The 18,644-nt window shown below is 38.7% G+C and overlaps 2 protein-coding genes across 3 annotated transcripts; one reads left to right on the forward strand and one right to left on the reverse strand.

Annotated features, from left to right (window-relative positions):
* Positions 1-713: 713 nt before the first annotated feature.
* On the reverse strand, positions 714-4,953 carry rps7 (ribosomal protein S7). The gene is made up of 7 exons (XM_079639747.1): positions 4,854-4,953; positions 3,855-3,938; positions 3,682-3,753; positions 3,137-3,280; positions 2,136-2,200; positions 1,536-1,686; positions 714-825 (listed from the first exon to the last, which is right to left on the reverse strand). The coding sequence occupies exons 2-7, from the start codon at positions 3,927-3,929 to the stop codon at positions 748-750; spliced, it is 585 nt and encodes a 194-aa protein (XP_079495873.1). The 5' UTR covers positions 3,930-3,938; positions 4,854-4,953; the 3' UTR covers positions 714-747.
* Positions 4,954-5,549: 596 nt separating this feature from the next.
* On the forward strand, positions 5,550-9,532 carry rnaseh1 (ribonuclease H1). Of its 2 annotated transcripts, XM_079639746.1 has the most exons (9): positions 5,554-5,806; positions 5,920-6,012; positions 6,104-6,228; positions 6,592-6,777; positions 7,497-7,596; positions 7,796-7,850; positions 7,936-8,020; positions 8,151-8,275; positions 9,209-9,532. In XM_079639746.1, the coding sequence occupies exons 2-9, from the start codon at positions 5,945-5,947 to the stop codon at positions 9,293-9,295; spliced, it is 831 nt and encodes a 276-aa protein (XP_079495872.1). In that variant the 5' UTR covers positions 5,554-5,806; positions 5,920-5,944; the 3' UTR covers positions 9,296-9,532. The 2 variants fall into 2 exon arrangements, with proteins under 2 accessions (XP_079495871.1, XP_079495872.1); XM_079639745.1 differs by having other exon boundaries at positions 5,550-6,012.
* Positions 9,533-18,644: the final 9,112 nt, after the last annotated feature.

The following is an 18,644-nucleotide window of genomic DNA, read 5'->3' on the forward strand; positions in this document are numbered from 1 at the left end:
TACTTGTGTAACAATTATGCATATTTTATATGGTCTATACAGACTGAAATACTGCAATCACAGAAAGGGGCAATACAAGCTTGAATCCAGAAACAATTATAGAATTATTATTTTTTTAAATCACAGTACTTTAAAATTCTTATTTAGTTTAGGATATTTTCAAATAATGAAAACCAAATAACCTAGTTTATGACCCCACTGAAAAATGAACCAAGCTTAGCCTACATGTTTTATAAAATAGGATAGTTTCGTTCACCTGTTGCATTGGAAATACAATCTTTCAATAATTAAATGGCTGGAAATTTTTTTTGCTTTGATCTTGCATCCATTACAACACTAGTACAGGGCATTGATCAACATGATATCAGTGTTACTCCTGACAAAATGGTCACCACCATAACCACAGATGGACTGGTTTAGATCTATATCAGTTGGGACCCAGGATAAGGCCAGAGTTTGAGCACTATAAAAGATACCGATCATTGTGGCCTCCATTAAAAACAGGGCCAACACATGTGACACTGCAATCTGATAAACATTAATACTGTGCAGACAAGAGTGAAGTCATAGCAATCCTCCTTAGCACTTCAGAGCACCATCTTTTTCTGCCACAATGCTTTCATTCAATGCTTTTACTCATAAGACCACATATATCAAAAAAAACAGAAGTCACTCAATGACTTTGTAAAATAATTTAAAGACGACAGGGAACATGACAGTAAACAAATTTATTTTGTCATCTGCACTTTACAGTTGGAACTCCGGGAATTCAAATATCACATCCTTGCCTGTGAGCTTCTTGTAGACACCAGAGAAGGTCTCAACCTGAAACAAGAACCACAAATTAGCTTAAAATTAATATTCAGAGAAAAGACCAATTAAGAAATTGCGAGTCACTTATAAATTGAAATCTAGAGTGCTGAAAATAAAGCTAGAGCATTCTAATTGATGGGTTTTTCAAACGGTTAACATCTCCAGTTTAAGTCAAGGATCAAAACAATGGGCTTTATTCACAGCTGCACTACTTCCTGAACTTTAGCTAGCTCTTTTGTTTCCTGTCTGCCATTATTGGACAAACTGATTAATCCAGGTGTGCCTGATTATTGTTGTTCAGGCACACCTGGATTAATCAGTCCGTCCAATAATGGCAGACAGGAAACAAAGGAGCTGGCTAAAGTTCAGGAAGTAGTGCAGCTGTGAATAAAGCCCATTGCAGAATGATTGATTACATACACACACAAATCAAATTAGGATTGCCTGATAATTCATCAATCCCATAATTAATAATGTACACTGCATGGTTTACCCCCCCAGTAACGGCCCAAAGGGCTCTGGGAAGATGTAGGAATATACAGGACGCCGTCCACACCAGCCAGAGGCCGGGGACAAGCTTGCTATCCAACGTCGTGGAACGGGACTGTACGTCACGGCACCGAAGTGCTGCGCTCCCTTACGCCACACGGACAGAGCCACATGAGAGCCATCTCACAGGATGTCCACGTTGGGTTACTGCTTTTAAGAAGAGTAGTACTCACTTTGTGTTCAACGTTGTTTTGCTGTGCCTTGTCGAGGTGGACCTTGATGAGCCTGCTGCTGTCCAGTTTCACGCGAATCCTTTTGCCAACAATTTCGCTGGGGAACACCAGGTCCTCAAGGATAGCATCATGCACATTAGTCAGAGTTCGGCTAAATGAGAAGACAGATTAAGTGGACAAGTTTAGTGTTCATCCACAAAACATTAGGTTCATGTCACCTAAAAAGATGAAAAATCCTAAATAACAGATTTGGATGTACACTGCATGGTTTACCTCCCCAGTAACGGCCCAAAGGGCTCTGGGAAGATGTAGGAATATACAGGACGCCGTCCACACCAGCCAGAGGCCGGGGACAAGCTTGCTATCCAACGTCGTGGAACGGGACTGTACGTCATGGCACCGAAGTGCTGCGCTCCCTTACGCCACACGGACAGAGCCATATGAGAGCCATCTCACAGGATGTCCACGTTGGTTTACGATACGCTAACAGGCCAATCAGCACAACTCGGATATGGTAGGCAAATTCACACTGAGAAAGCGAGCACTACTAACCCTGACTCCGCAAACACAGCTTCCAAAATGCAACAAGACGACATTTACCTCCTGGGACGCTTCTGCTTGTTTTTTGTGCGGCTTTTCCTTGTGGGTTTAGGCAGGATTCTTCTCTGGAAAAAAAGATCAATCAAGATTAAAACCATTTAGTTGTCAACATCCTAATTCTTAAGGCAACATCACATTATTGTGGCTCTAAATGGCATGTACACTGCATGGTTTACCTCCCCAGTAACGGCCCAAAGGGCTCTGGGAAGATGTAGGAATATACAGGACGCCGTCCACACCAGCCAGAAGCCGGGGACAAGCTTGCTATCCAACGTCGTGGAACGGGACTGTACGTCATGGCACCGAAGTGCTGCGCTCCCTTACGCCACACGGACAGAGCCACATGAGAGCCATCTCACAGGATGTCCACGTCGGTAAATCAAAATCACACTAATGCTAATATTCATACTCAAGTCAAAGTTTAAGGACCAATGAAATGACTTGACAAGTGTTATCTGGTCCAGTGCCAACACTGTGCATGTTTGGCAGGATATAAAAGGGCTTGTTACCTTTTTAGAAATATCCAATAGGTCAGTGCAAGGTGAAGATGAGCATTTTAAATCTAAAGAGCATTTTAATTTGGACATTTAAATTTAATAGAACATACCTGCGTAATGTGACTGGACAAATAAATGTTTTACTCTAGATAGCACTGGATTGGACATTAAGTGTTTAGTTGTCCAGTCAAAGTTCACAGGTATGCACAATTTTAAAATCTAAAGAGCATTTGAATGTTAACATCTCAATGTGTAGAATCACACTAGCATAAACAATGGCCTCAAACAAACAGACATGGACTAAAAGCCACATGTTTAATTTGGATTTAATGAGTGCATTAAAATTCTACCTCAAATGACAAAAAAAAAAAAAAACATTGCACTAAACACTAGAGGACAGTTTTAGCAGCAACTAAACGTATAACATCAATAAATACAAAGTACAGCACACCTAACACTATTTCTATACTAAAAATCAGATGCTTAAAAAGGGACGAGTCTTACCTGTGCGATGAACACCACATGCTTGCCGCTGAATTTCTTTTCCAGCTCACGCACGAGCCTCACTTGGATCTTCTGGAAGGACTTCAGCTGGGGCACCGGCACGAATATGATGATCGCTTTCCTGCTACCACCAACCTCAATTTCCTGCAAGGAGGAGAGAATGAAGTGTGAACAACCACTAGATGCATAAATCTACAAAAGACTGAATTTAGTATTCAGTTTTCCTTTTTACAGTTGAGGGCATGTACACTGCATGGTTTACCTCCCCAGTAACGGCCCAAAGGGCTCTGGGAAGATGTAGGAATATACAGGACGCCGTCCACACCAGCCAGAGGCCGGGGACAAGCTTGCTATCCAACGTCGTGGAACGGGACTGTACGTCACGGCACCGAAGTGCTGCGCTCCCTTACGCCACACGGACAGAGCCACATGAGAGCCATCTCACAGGATGTCCACGTTGGTTATGTAAATCATCAGTTCAAACAGCTATTTATCGTACTAATGCTGTAGCTGAACTATTGCAATGGTTATCATCCAATGGTTACCTTTGCAGCAGTGATGTGGAGCTCCCTCAGCTGAGCCTTCAAGTCGGAGTTCATCTCCAGCTCAAGAAGAGCCTGCATGAGACAGACTGAAGTTTATCATAAGAACGGTCGAAGAGGACACAGATGCATGCATATTACACTTTTTTTAAAAATCATGAGTTGCTGAATTATACCTGGGAAATGCCAGACTCAAACTCGTCTGGCTTTTCGCCATTCGGCTTCACTATTTTCGCACTGGTACTGAACATGGCCTGTGTCTGAAACACAGAAACAGACTTGTAAGAATAAAAAAAACAGTATAGTAAGACTAGTTCACTTAAAAATATGGTGTCATTTACCAATCCTCACTTTGCTCCAAACCTAAACTTTCACGGTTAACGTTATACACAAAATAAGATTTTAGACAGAATGCTGCAAACTGACACCCTCAATCTCAACTTACTACTAATATTTTATGAATTATTAATGTGAAGAGTTTGAGGATGTCAGGTCATAACATTACGCACATCTTTTGTGGTACACAGATCCAAGTCATGGGTTTGGAAAAACATGAAGGCGAGTAAATTAACAAAATTATTGAGTTAACTACCCTTCAAAAATGACATACAATCTGATGCGTCTAACGTATACAGGTAAGCAAGGTGACATGCTATTCATAAGAAACAATTTAATAAATTAACCTAAATGTCTCGGCATTTAATCGAATTATTAATCTCAAATGTAAAATTTTAACTACGGCTGTTCGAAGTAATTCACCGGCTAGGCGGCTAACGTGACCGTCAAGAAAAACATTTCTCCTGACTCCAAGTGTGTTCTTCTTAGCATGCCGTTAGCATTGCTTAGCTAGCACAGAATCACTACATTCACATTACAAGTTTAATTCTATCTCAAATATAAGTCTTCGAGACATAGTACTTTACTTAATAGAGGCACTTTCGGGCATATTAGACCAGCACATGGGCCGCAGTGATACCGTAGTACAGACACGTCTGCTAGCACATCTTAAATGTATAAATTCCTCTTTCTAAAATAGCCATCCATTTACTTATATATTCGCATCTAACGCATCTCAGTGAAAACATTATATAAAGCTCATGCGTGGATGTAAATATTACTTATTTTCTACATTTTAACTTGAAATCCATTTAGCTGGGCACATTCAGTAGACTCACCTCTTTCAACGACGGCCTGGGAAGAGGCCGTATTCTCGCGAGAGGCCGGTAAAAGCGCGTTGGTGTGTTGCATGATGGGAAATGTTAATCATCATCCTCGACTGCAGAGGGCGCTCGTTCTTCTTATTTATCATTGTGTAAAGGAATAGTTAAAATATTTTGTTAATTTTATTAACTTTAGAACATCATTATACAGTATTATAAATAAATAGTCTCAGGGATTCTGGATATTTGCTATCTATGAAGAAGTTTAAAAACACATGTCGAATCATGTTTTACAGTTTTCCTCTCAAATGGAGTTTTTATTTAAAAAAAAAAAAAGTATATCTTTTTTTAAAGCACGACTTCGTTTCCTTTTTTGGAATGATTTACTACAAATATGTTCATAACCCATTTTTTACAGTCTGTTCATAAGAGTCATTCGTTCGTACTGGTGTGCTGAATGTTTACGATTCACTAAAAAGAACCGGTTCATACGAGTCATTCGTTTGGGAGATACGCTGTTGCACTGTATGTTTGTGGTTCAAAAAAGAATCGGCTCATAAGAGTCATATGTTTTGAAATCGGGCTGTTTTCGATTCACTAAAATGAAATATCTCTCTGAACGAGTAGTACTAGCATCTACATAATATTGCTCTGAACGTCCACATTTAATAAGACATAGGCCATGAAACTCAATGTTTCTATAGCTGTTTTATTATTATTATATATTTATCTCAGTGTTGTCTCCTTCCTTCTTCCAACATGTCCACCACACTCCACTTCAGTTGGTGGCAGTAAGGCACTATGAACTGAAACTGGCGATTATAATGTGAGAAGAGAAGAAGCAGCTGTGAACCTGAAAAGCGTTTGGTCAGCCGACTTTTAACGTGGGTGTACACAATCTGTGGCGGTTTTGCTGGCGAAAGTCAAAACCGTTGGATCCATAAGCATTTTGTGAAACTCGTTGTCAGGTTATTTTTTTTATGGTTATTGACATTTCAAATGCCACGACTTACGGATATTGTAATGTTTGCTCTGAGCAGACTATGTTGAGATTGCCTGGGTTTCTCAATGTTGTACGCAGGACTCTCTGTAACGCCGCAGAAGAGATGGGCAAGAAAGGATCATTCTTCTACGCTGTGAGGAAAGGATTCAAACCAGGAGTTTACCAAACATGGTGAACAGACAGCTATATGACTATTATCTGTACTTGTGAGCGTTTGTTGTTGCACTACATTGCATGACCACGCATTATTTCTCTCCTAAAGGGAGGAATGTAAACATCAGGTGGATAAGTTTCCCTATGCAAGTTACAAGAAGTTTGGCTCTGAAAAGGATGCTTGGGCCTTTGTGAGGAGCCAATGTGCAGCACCATCTTTTGAGAGACCAGCTGGTAATATCAAAGATGTTATACACCCCTTTAAAGATCTGATGCATCATCAATATTTCAGGTGTACAAGGGAAAGTATACAGGAGGGAGAGATGTGCCTCCATTTGTGATATGATCATATATTGCATTCTGAAACAGTTTTTTGCCTTCTAGTTTATTAAATGGCATAACTAATGAAATGTTTCATTGGGTCTTTTAATAAATATGAGGCCATAAAATCGGCTAATGATAAAGAATACCACAATATACATTGCAGTAATTTACCCCAGAACTACTACACTGATAAATGCGTATCTATGTATTGAGAGGCTGCTAAACTATACTATAAAGCAAGTGATTGACATTATTTTTGCATTTGCATTTAAGGATGTGACTATGAGGTCCTGCCTCCTAGAAACGTGCCTGATTCCTCGATGGCTGTACCCCTTGGAAGTAAAAGAGCCCATGAGGACTCTGAAGATGAGGGACCTTCCTGTCCGAAACGAGTGAAACTCATTGAGGTCCCAGTGTCAAAGGCAGCTGCAGCCAGTAGTGATGGATTTACGTATATGGGTAACTATTGTGTGCACTAAAGTCTCGTTGGAGATCATGGAAATTTTAAAATGATATCAAAACAGAATTAGTAGACCAATATTAACGTTGTAAGTTTTATCGTAGTTAAAGGGGTGGTTGAGTATGATTTCACTTTTCTAACTTTAGTTAGTGTGTAATGTTGCTATTTGAGCATAAACAACGTTCCTATACGAGCGATTTATAGATTACCATGACAGAATATGCTAATTGAAGATAGTTAACTCCACATCAGCAACATAAACTCATCAACTAACCATTCAGAGACGTCCTGTTGCTTCTACATGTTGTCACTTCTTCTTGAGTCTCTCCATCTTTGTCTGACTCCGTTTTAACATTAAAGGCAGAACAGTTTCTGTCATTTTAGTGTGTGTGTGAAGTAATCGCAGCTGCTAACACACACACACACACACACACACACACACACACACACACACACACACACACACACACACACACACGCTCTTGAAACCCCGCCCTCTGCAGCAGCTCATTTGCATTTAAAGGGCCAGGCACAAAACGGTGCTTTTTTGCAAACCCTCAAAAAGTGACAACCTTAACATGCTATATAAAAATATCTGTGGGGGTATTTTGTGCTAAAACTTCACACACACACTCTGGGGACATCAGAGATTTATTTTCCTTTTTGTGAAAAGGGCATTTTACCATCCCTTTAAATGAAATGGGCTACTTTTTTTCAGGTGATTCTGTAGTGGTGTACACGGATGGATGTTGCTCCGCCAATGGAAGACAAGGAGCACGTGCAGGAATTGGTGTATATTGGGGTCGAGATCATCCACTGTAAGTCATCTGTGATTAACGGCATTCTGGAAAAACAAACAGTTCAGACAACAATCCTTTCATATCCAGTGTTCAACAAATAGTTATAGTTCAACATTTTTACTTGCCTCACTGCAAAATAAATATTTTTAGTTTTATAAATGTATACATACATATGTCATTTTCATTTTTTTTTTTTTACTTTTCATTCTTTTCTCAGTAATGTGGCTGAGAGGCTTTCAGGGAGGCAGACCAACCAAAGAGCAGAATTACAGGTAAAAATTGTGAGGTGCTCATAAACATTGAGTTCTTTCTTATACCCTGTTATCGATAACTGTATCATTAAACATTTAATCACAGGCTGCATGCAAGGCACTCGAGCAGGCCAGAGAAATGAATTTTAAAAAGATTGTGCTATACACGGACAGCAAGTTCACCATTAATGGTATGCACTCCCTGCTTTTCTGTTCAAAAACTTGGTAAATGAATCAGTATAGTAGTATACTTTTGTTTTTTAAAATGTATTTATTGTTATTATATATATATACACACACAATTTTTTTTGCTTTACAAAGGCATCACAAGTTGGGTAAAGACCTGGAAGACTAATGGCTGGAGACTTAAAAGTGGTGGGGTTATAATCAACAAGGACGACTTCCAGAAGCTGGATAAACTAAATGCAGACCTTGAGGTCGCATGGGTATGTTTTATCTGTGCAACATGGCATCTGCTATTCTGTGCGTATAACTTGTACGTTTCAAGCATGATATCCCAACCTTTAGTTAGTGTATAAACATTATATTTAGCATGTAAAATGTGCAGCTGTAGACTTTCTCAGTCCATCAATTTTGATAAACACGCAATGAGACATGTCTTGCATCTCTTTGAATAATTTTTGGTAAAGCTAATATCTCAGATGATTAAAGGGTTAGTTCACCCAAAAATTCAAATTTGTTCATTAATCACTCACCCTCATGTCGTTCCTAACCCGTAAGAGCTTCGTTTATCTTCAGAACACAAATTAAGATATTTTTTGATGAAATCCAATCCAACTGCAGCTCTTCCAGGTTCTGCATCAGAACGCTGGATCGGTATTGGCCGGCTCCTCCGTCAGCACCACACGCTTGCGCTGTGGTTATAGTGACACTCACATATACTGTACTTCTTGATCAAAACGTTTAGGATATTTGCTGGATAACTTTAGTAGCACTTTACAATCAAACATGAAGACAGTGTCAGATAAAATAAAAAAATAATAAATTCAGTTACAGAGTCCAACTCCAACAACATGAAATCAATATATGTAATAAATCAAATTTTCATCTATTGAAGACTATGCCATAACTTTAATTGAGAAGTTGAGAGATACCTGCAGATTATTTGCTATTTGTTTTAATTTTATATTTACAGTTTTGAAGGAACAATTGTGTTTGTAGCATATCATGTATTTCTGTGGTACAAACATTTTTAGGACGGTGTCATTACAGCAGTAAACATCAGAACCCTTCTGCTCGCTTTCCAATGTTGTCATCAGTGCTTGGCATTATACAATGAACAATAAAACAAATGCATGGTATATCCAGTGACATTTCTCTCTCTCTCAGTGAATGTCTCTCTTATTCCTCATTTCTAGATGCATGTACCAGGTCATGCTGGGTACACAGGCAACGAGGAGGCAGACAGACTGTCCAGGGTGGGAGCAGCAAAGCCCCCATGTTAGCACACTGTTGTCACATTCATTTTATAATGATGCATTGTGTTTTAGTGCCTAGGCTGAGGCTCTAGTTTGTTTATCCTTGATGGCTAATGCACTTTTTCTTATTTTGATCTTGTTTTGCTAGTGTTGTTGTGATGTTGCAAACAACTTGAAACAAGTTTTCTTATTTTCTGAAGAGTCATGCCTATCTAAAGTGTTTGTTTTTGATTTGTTCTGTCAATTAAATTGTCATGTTCCTGAGATTGATTCCTGGTACTTATTTCTCCATCTCAGAAACTCTTTTAGCCTATAACCACTTAGGACATTTTTTTGTGTGCATTACAAGTGACAAAAAATAATTGTAGTGAGTGTACCGCTGTTAGTTTCCAACATGACTAATATTGTGCCACGGTAATGTATTATTGATCCTTATCTTTGTGAATGTGTCATCTTGCTCTTTTCACAAATGTGTTTTCAGTTGAAAAATCATCATTGCTTCAAAATGCACTAATGCTGAAATGCCTCGACACGAACAGCAGGTGTCGCTGCAGCTCATGCTGAACACTTGATGGACTAGATCTTATCTTTACAAAAAACAAGCTTTGCTTTTAGTTATTAGTGAGTCTTTCCTTTCTTCACTTGGGTTATTTGATGTACATGATGGTTATCCTAAATAAATAGTTTTTAGTATTTTTCCTGATACCTGGGGATAGCGTCATCCCATTCCTTCAAAGTGTTTTACACAGAAGGATTACTAAACTTTCCAGGAATATTTTACCCCAAAATAATGTTTACTTATTATCCCCATGTTCCAAATCTATACAATGAAAGACATGTTTATGGGTCTCAAAGTTTATCAATAAAAAAAATAGCTTGTGTTCTGCAGGGATGGAAAAGGTATGGAATGACATGAGGGTGAGTATATGATGACAGAATTTTAATTTTTGAGTCAACTAATCTTTAACATTGAACAGTGAGAGTCCTAGCCTGTTGTCCATGCATGTTCCAGAAATTCTCTGTGTTGTATATATATTCTTTTCTCAAGCTTTATAACTGTCCTGTCCGATTCTCTGCTTTAAGCCTGCGTCTAGACAGAAGCCTTGAGTGTTGTCTTAAATACAGATAAGCTGCACAGCAGGCTGAGAAGGAGTTGGAGGCATCTTCTCTTTTATGAAATAAACACAGGTGAGAATCTCAACACAAGGGCCTCAGTGCGGTCCGTCCTGACCTTCGCTTGCCGGGCTCGGCTCCTCTGAAATCCCGCTGAGATCCAAGACCTTCAGCGCGGGATGTGCGGACAACAGTTATAGGTCAGGAGACTCAGACTGTCCTTGCCTGGTGAAAACAAGGAGGATTTAGAGCTTCTTCTGAGCCTACCTTGTACAGTGAAATGAAAGGTAGCCTATATTTTGGGAATCTGAAAACTGTCCTCAAGCCTAATGGAGAATGGAGATTAGCTCGTTTTGTAATATTTATGGAAGTTGGTTGTTTCAACTGCTAACGTTTAGATCTCATCTGAAGGCTGTTTGATAATCAGACACCGTGATAATTTGTTGGAGATTAAGGGAAGGAGGAGGCACACACACACACACATAAAAAACACCCCATCATTACAGCACATCTGGTCTCTGCTCTCTTCAAAAACCATGTCACAGCTGACTCGGGCCCTCAAATCTGGAAGGAAGTGTAGGGGAATTTCCACTAATGAATCCAACAATCACACGATGAGGGCTCTTTGTGCAGGGACTTCAATGGAAACCACATTCGGAGCAGACACAGCGAGTCACAATCAAAGCCGTTACCACGGGAGCAAAGCTGCAGCTTGTAACCGAACAGACATCTGTTTCCATGACAGCTGTCTGGAGCGGCATCAGCCTAACTAACTGCTGCCTCAGAACTAGTCTAACTGTTTGATATCTCTTGCGATAAAGACAGAGAAGATCCTGTCAGAATCCCTCGCAGCTTCTTGTTGTGATGCGCTAATGCGAAGAGAGAAGTTTGCATTTGTGTTTATTTTGTTGTTCTTTGAAGCTGCCGGAATCAGAGGCTGCAAAATAGTGGAAAGGAGAAGAAACACCCAAGAGAAGTAAACATATGGAGCGCACTACCCCGGTGAGCTCGGCGGAGGCCTCTTCAGAGCGAACGAGCTTCTGCGGAAGGGCGGTACAATAAAGACAAACAACTTAAATACAAGTTAAGCTGAAACGACAACATTTGTGGCATAATGTTGATCACTACAGTATTCATTTAAACTCTTATTTTCTTAAAAAACAAACAAACAATTGAGGCACTTACAATGGAAGTGAAGGTTCCAATCTGTCCCTTACGAAAATTAACCAAATAAAACCAAAAAAAAACAATGGTAAAAATTAACCATGGTTTTGCTAACTAAGTATTAAGTATGTTAACCATAGTTTAACCGTGGTATTTAGTAAAACTGGGTGTACAAATAGTACAAATTAATTAATAAAAATTAGTAAAAGTTAATTTTCCCAAGCGGTAAACAAATAGGCCTACTTATTGTTTGTCACCAGACCTGTGCACCGTGCAACAACAATATGCATTGTAACACGATTATAGAATGGAAAAATGTGGAAATTATGAAATTTGCATTTATTATATGTCTTAATGATCTTATTGTCAGCAATTTGTCCATGCATAGACTGTTTTGGTTTGCTTGTTTTTTATCAGTGTAATTTTAAATCAGAATCTCTCAATCTGATCTTCCGGTCAGAAACTCTCTTTTTAAATATAACTTACTTCAATATTTTAGCTTGTGCTATCTTTCTTTAAAATGGAGATGACTTGGTTTGATAATTTTAATGAAATAATATTCAAAAGCTTGCATTCAGATCTGCCTCGATTCAATACAAATGGGTTGAACCAAGTCATGTGCTTTTAATTTTTTTTATATATTTTTTATATTTAGGTCTACTTCACAATATGGAAGACTTGGTCTGTCGCTGCTTCCATTACATTGTGACTTTAAATATGCAAAAAATTGGTCCGATTTGCTTCTACTGTAACTGCCTCACTCTAACCTCCATTTTTGCATTGAAAATGAGGGACGAGTCAAAAAATATTTTTGTGGCATCAATGTGATGCATTGATGTGTTGTCGATTGAGCTTAACTCTTACCAAACCCAAAATATTCATTTTTAATAAGTCAGTATTTCCGGTTCTGCATGGTTTAGATGCCCGCCTGGTGGTCTGCTGTTTGCAAGGGCAAGGCCTTCCCACAGAGAGTGGCTTGACAAGGTGAGCTCCAGCACTGCGGCACTGCAGCTTTCGTTCTTGTTCTCTCTCGCTTCACCCTCCCTATCTCTCAGACAGTACACCTGCTTAGGATCTCTCCCAAACCCTCACTACTCTGAGATACCACCTATAGCATTAACCACTGCATGGTCTTATATGCACATCAAAACGCAAAGTCCTTGACCCAAATGGTGCAGATGGCCATGCTCCGAACTGCCACTTAAACTCAGTGAGCTCAGGAGAGTCTGCCGTGACGCCTGGCCTTCAGGCTGCCTCAGACTGTGTGCGTATGAGTCTGACTCATCAAGCTACCAGAGAACTCAATTTAATCCCACAGCAGGAGAATCATTCTCTTAAAGCTGAAAGTTACCCACCACGTGCTCGCTCATGTACCTCCTCACACGTAACGAAAGCGAGCCAGTCGTGCTGGATTTTTAATGATACATTTGTCAAGCAGCTACCGAGCAATATTTCCAGCAATTGTAATGGAGAAAAACAAAAGGAACATCTGTGTCTCTGTCACCCTTACTTGCACAAAAAGTTGTTAGATCGTTAAGCAATCTTTCTTTCTTTCTTTCTTTCTTTCTTTCTTTCTTTCTTTCTTTCTTTCTTTCTTTCTTTCTTTCTTTCTTTCTTTCTTTCTTTCTTTCTTTCTTTCTTTCTGTCTCACAAATGGCTTAATGTCATTGCATAATAACACATCACAAGAAAATAGCAAAGCAAGTGGCATCTGTAAATATTATGTTGGAATTTTCTCAGATGTAAATTAACTTAAAAAATCTTTTTGTGCAGTTTGACCTATATATATATATATACACACACACACACACACATATATATACATATATATATATATATACACACACACACACACACATATATATATATATATATATATACAAACACACACACACACATATATATATATATATATATGTGTGTGTGTGTGTGTGTGACTGTGTGTGTGTATATATATATGTGTGTGTATGTATATATGTATATATATATCTTTCTTTATGATTAATGCAACTTGTGTTGATATTTTGTTATATATTGCAATATTATCCACACATGTGCCTTAAGTCTCCACATACTTTTTAGGGCTGTATATACTTTAGTATATTTTGCAATCGTGCAGAAAGGAAGATATGTAATTTGTTTGGAAATGTTTATTAAAACATTTTTTTGATGGACTTTACAAACATTTTCAGAGCAATCCACCTCACCTTGACGAGGCTGCCAGTCAGATTTGGCGTGATTTCAACCGCCCTTGACCATGAGACGAGATACCACAGAGAGGAAAAGACAGAGAGTTAGAGAGAGAATGGTAGCGGGGGTGACAAGGTGAAGAGCAAATGATGCCATTAAAGGCAACAGCTGCTTGCTGAAGCAGGGGCTGGACTGGTCAACCCTGCCACCCATAATGATAACAAGGTCAGTGGGGTCACACTGCTCAGCGTCCTACCACCCCGCTCCCCCATCCGTCAGATTTCCTACCTCTAATTATGCAGCCGCCTTCTAACCAAGCATGAGATATTATTACACTGAGACGAGACCCCCTTCTCCTTAGATGCTTAATGAGTTATAGTGAGTCGCCTGTGAAGGGAGGCAGATTGCGACGGCAGCCAAACGCAGCATCACTGAGATGTGCTGTATATAAAAGAGAAAAAGGGAATTTCGCATGGGTTTTTAGGGACCTAAGGAATACAATGGTTTCCGATTCAGACAGCATGTAAAACATAGGGCCTGTCCAAATAGCCACTCTTGCAATCTTTGCACTTGACCACTAGTCTACTTCCAAGACGCATTTCCGTAATTTGGACAAAGTGTTCAAGTGTGCATGAATCATCGCAAATGTTTTCATTTTCACTCCATTTTCAAACGTTTTACAAACATAATCGCTGCACTCTGCACCAATAAAATGTGGAACACTTCATTTTACAAACAAATTATTATGTAACATCTATAATTAATTAAACTTACACCAGAAAGTTTTCCTGGACATGATGCGAAATCTGGGCACGTAAGTTCCTGAACGTGATGAATGATGGGATACGCTTTACCCTCAAAGACCGATCCGAAGTGGTATTAGAGATAGTGTGGATTCAGTGTCTGTGGATTCACTTTTTCAGACCTGGGACAGTCTTGCTCACTTACTTCTTGTTGCGTGCACCATGCTCTCAAGTGGCCAAGACCGCAAGTGTGGGTATTTGGACAGGCCCATTACTGCCATGCAGTCCTATAGCAACTAGTAAGCAGCTTACTTTTAAAAGCATGTGACGGTTTAAAAATTCATGTTCGAGGTCTGACTGTGCATAATTAAAATCTTTTGAAGGGATATCTCCAAAAAAATTCAGTCACCATTTACTCACTTACATGTCATTCCAAACCTGCATGATTTTCTTTCTTCTGCGTAACATTTTTTTTTTAGATGGCTCAATGTTTTTTGCCCATCGAGTAATGATTGGACCCCATTGACTTTCATTGAGAAAAACTGTTCAAACATTCTTCAAAATATCTTCTTCTAAAAACCCTTTTGAAATTCCCATAAGAAGAATTAGGCTTTCTGATTGACATAAGAATTGACACGATAACATAATATGTCAATTACATAATCTGTCTGAAACTGAAGCTTTTCTGATTTGCTGAAGTTTAGATGTAGAAGACAAACAGCCTCGGCAGAACAGCGTATTTTTTAACCCACTTGTTAGGAGTGGGACACGTGAATTTGCATGAGGAACACTGTGTTGTATTAAACACTGAGTCGCGCTCATGTTCCTCCCGTGGCACCTGAGGGGCTTTAGAAAATAAAATCATAATTGCCACAATCAGCTCATGAACCTGGGTTACCTCCATGCCCACAGCTCTGCCTGTGCACTGGTAGAGTCCCATGTTTAATCTTAATGAGCGTGAGATGCAGGCAGACACACAGTGGGGCGCAAGGCCCTGCTGGGCGCCAGGGTATTAGCAGAGAAGAGAGGGAGATAGCGAACAGCAAGATACAGCAGAGGAAGCATGCAAAAACATGGTAAAATATTAGATTTGTAATGTTTGAGGGCTCAGAATGCATAGTTGTAGGATGTGAAATCAGGAAAGAGCTCAGCTGGACAGGAAGCATCAATTGACAAAAATTCATATTTAATAACTTAATTACTTTGGTTTGTTTTGTGTGTCTTTAATATTACTTATAGCATTTGATATGTTCCACAATATTTGCCTGTCTAATTATGGTTTTAGCTGTGAGATCACTAAATGACCAAAAGTATGTGTTTAGCTGTTTACCTTAAAAATTACAGGTTTGTTTTTTACAGTATTTCCAGAACATTTATACCGATACGCAATATAATGACTTTCTAGAGAATTATGTGCTTTCAGATGTGTTGCCTGTTGCCCATTCCTTGCTCTGAGTGAAAAAATAAAAAGGTTATTGTGACATTATTTTCGTAATTGTGAAATTATTTATTATAATTGTGACTTTGTGTTCCAATTTCAACTTTTTCCTCATCATTGCATATTTATTTTTTGTTATTTCAAAATATCTTACAACTTTATGTCTTAGTTTTGACATCATATATTACCTCACAATGTAGTTTATGTAATTTACAATGTAATTTATATCTGACAGTTGCAACCATATTTCTCACACATGCAACCTTTTCTCGTTATTATGACTATTTATCATAAGTGTGACTTCATATATAACAATGTGACTACGAAATGGATGTAGATGGTAGAGAGCTGTATATGCTAACAAGAACCAGACATGTATTTAAAATGTATTTTAGCAGAACATGATATCTGGTGCATTAACAGCTACTTTTGTATTTAATACATTTATTTAAATACAGATATTTGAATACATGTATAAAATGCTGAGCTTATATACAAGATGGTTAGAAATTGACCAATAATCAGTTCCAGGATAAATATTTTCCCTTAATAAAATGTTAATTTGTGATATTGCAGTATAGTGGTGATATAAAAGAGGTGAGCACAGCTGTATTGAGCGTGTGGCTAATAGGGGATCTCTGGAAATTTGGGATCACAAGATCAGTGATGTCTATTAAATGTTGAAAATGTGTGGCTTGCCTGATTTGAGTCGCTATAGAAAAACAACAGGCAATCTGGATGCAGCTGAGAACAGCACGATATGAGTGTAAAATGAGATGAGGAAGAGTGCTCTTGTGTACCCAAGCTGAGGAAGCCTTTCTGCACCATCGCCATATTTTTCCCTTTCCTCAGCCTGCACTACAAAAGACAAGAGGACAACAAATGTTTTTAGTTGTTCTCTAAGGTATTGCTTAAATTGAAAAAATCAACAGACCCAAACGTTGAAACTTGTTGACTCCTTTAAAGAGAGAGAGAGGACCTTCAAAATTGGATCTATTTACCCTGAAGACAGTTTTTTGGCTAGTTTACACGGTCTAGTTAGCTTCTGCTGTTGTCATGCTATCTTTTCCCTTTATATAATCCTATCACCTTTCCTCAAACAAAACGATTCCACTGGCTAAAACAAAACTTTTTTTATGGCTACTCTACACACTGCTTGATTGGTAGTTTTATTTATGTAATGTAAAGCTTTAATGTATATTTATTCTTATTGATGAAAATGTTAGTTTTATAACTGATCTTTTAAAGTATACATTGCATTACTAAAGCTAAAAATGCTCTTTGTTTTCAGTTAGCCTACTAGCTTAGCATTGCGCTAACTGGTAATAAAATCCCTTAATTAGCTAGAACAAGATATCATGATAATGGGATAGGTTTTTGATCAAGCATTGGAAGGGAGATATGATTTTGCTAGATCTCCACTGATGGCCATTGAATTGCCATTTATTGACTAAATAACTTAGCCTAACTAAATAAGTGCAAATAGCATTTATAGCTAATTTTTAATTATAATAGTACAACTGCATAATATGTTTTACTAATGCTCACAGTTGTATTTATAGGGGTTCCTACAAGTGAGAAATAGACTACTTTCCGCAGTGAGCTGCTTTTTATGTCACAGATCTGGATAGTTATGAAAGTTGTGTGGTGGTTCTTGTAGTCACAACCATAGACTGTAAAAAATATGAGTGTTGTTATTATGATTAGTCACATGACATTTACGTCTAAGGTGATTGGTTAAAAAAATATTGAAATGTCATGGCTTTCTCCATGGCTGTGTATCTGAAAATGCCACATTCACTATTCGCTACATTACTCCAATTCTATTCCACTCAGTGAGTGAATGAAAACAAATGACCGAATTCGGACACTGAGTGCATCGGAAGTGCTGCGGACATCTGGCGAGACACGGGGAGGAATATATTCAGACCAACACTGCATGTGCATTCTTTAGCGGCAGGCATTGGTTGTACACTCGTTATAGGGTATATGTCGAACGTCGCATGACGAAACCGGAAACCTGGTCTCATCGCATCCGCTTGTCATAGAAAGTGTTAACAGCCGTATGAACTGACGCCGATATCTATGAAATTTTTAGGTAATCAGCTAACCTACCTATCTCACTTTGTTATTGGCGTTTTATTCTATTTAAATATCTTAACGTTAGTGTGAAGATTTTTTTTTTTAATACTTTTAAATATCGATCTTCACATGCGAGGGATATTGGTTATGATCATCTTTGCTCGCTCCTTTTAAGTTATCTTGAGTAAAACAGTAAAAAAATGCATGAAGCACATACAAAAGACCTGAACCGGAAGCGATGCGTTCTGTTTTCCGGTTTCGTAATGCGACGTTCGACATATACCCTATTGAGGTGCATTATGGAACTGAATGAGTGCACTTGATAATGTCCGCTATGGTTTCAAACACCATTACAAATGGCTGTCACTATATAAACATATGGGGCAATTTAAGACGCAGCCCAGATATTCTAGAAGTGTGCATTACTTCCCTACTGATAAAATAGCATGAAATCCTCAACAGCGCCCCCCATCTACCGTCTGACTTCTCACAAGCTCTCGGTCTGATTTGTCCATCCTCACACTCTCTTTCAGTCTCTCTTTCTTCCTAATCTTCCACTGCCAGTTATGCATAAACGGCAGACAGTAATCTTCTGACAGACAGAACCGAACTATATGAAGGCGGCGCTGTATAGATAATACAGGCA

This window comes from Phoxinus phoxinus, assembly GCF_949152265.1.
Source record: "Phoxinus phoxinus genome assembly, chromosome: 16".
Taxonomy (NCBI): Eukaryota; Metazoa; Chordata; class Actinopteri; order Cypriniformes; family Leuciscidae; genus Phoxinus; species Phoxinus phoxinus.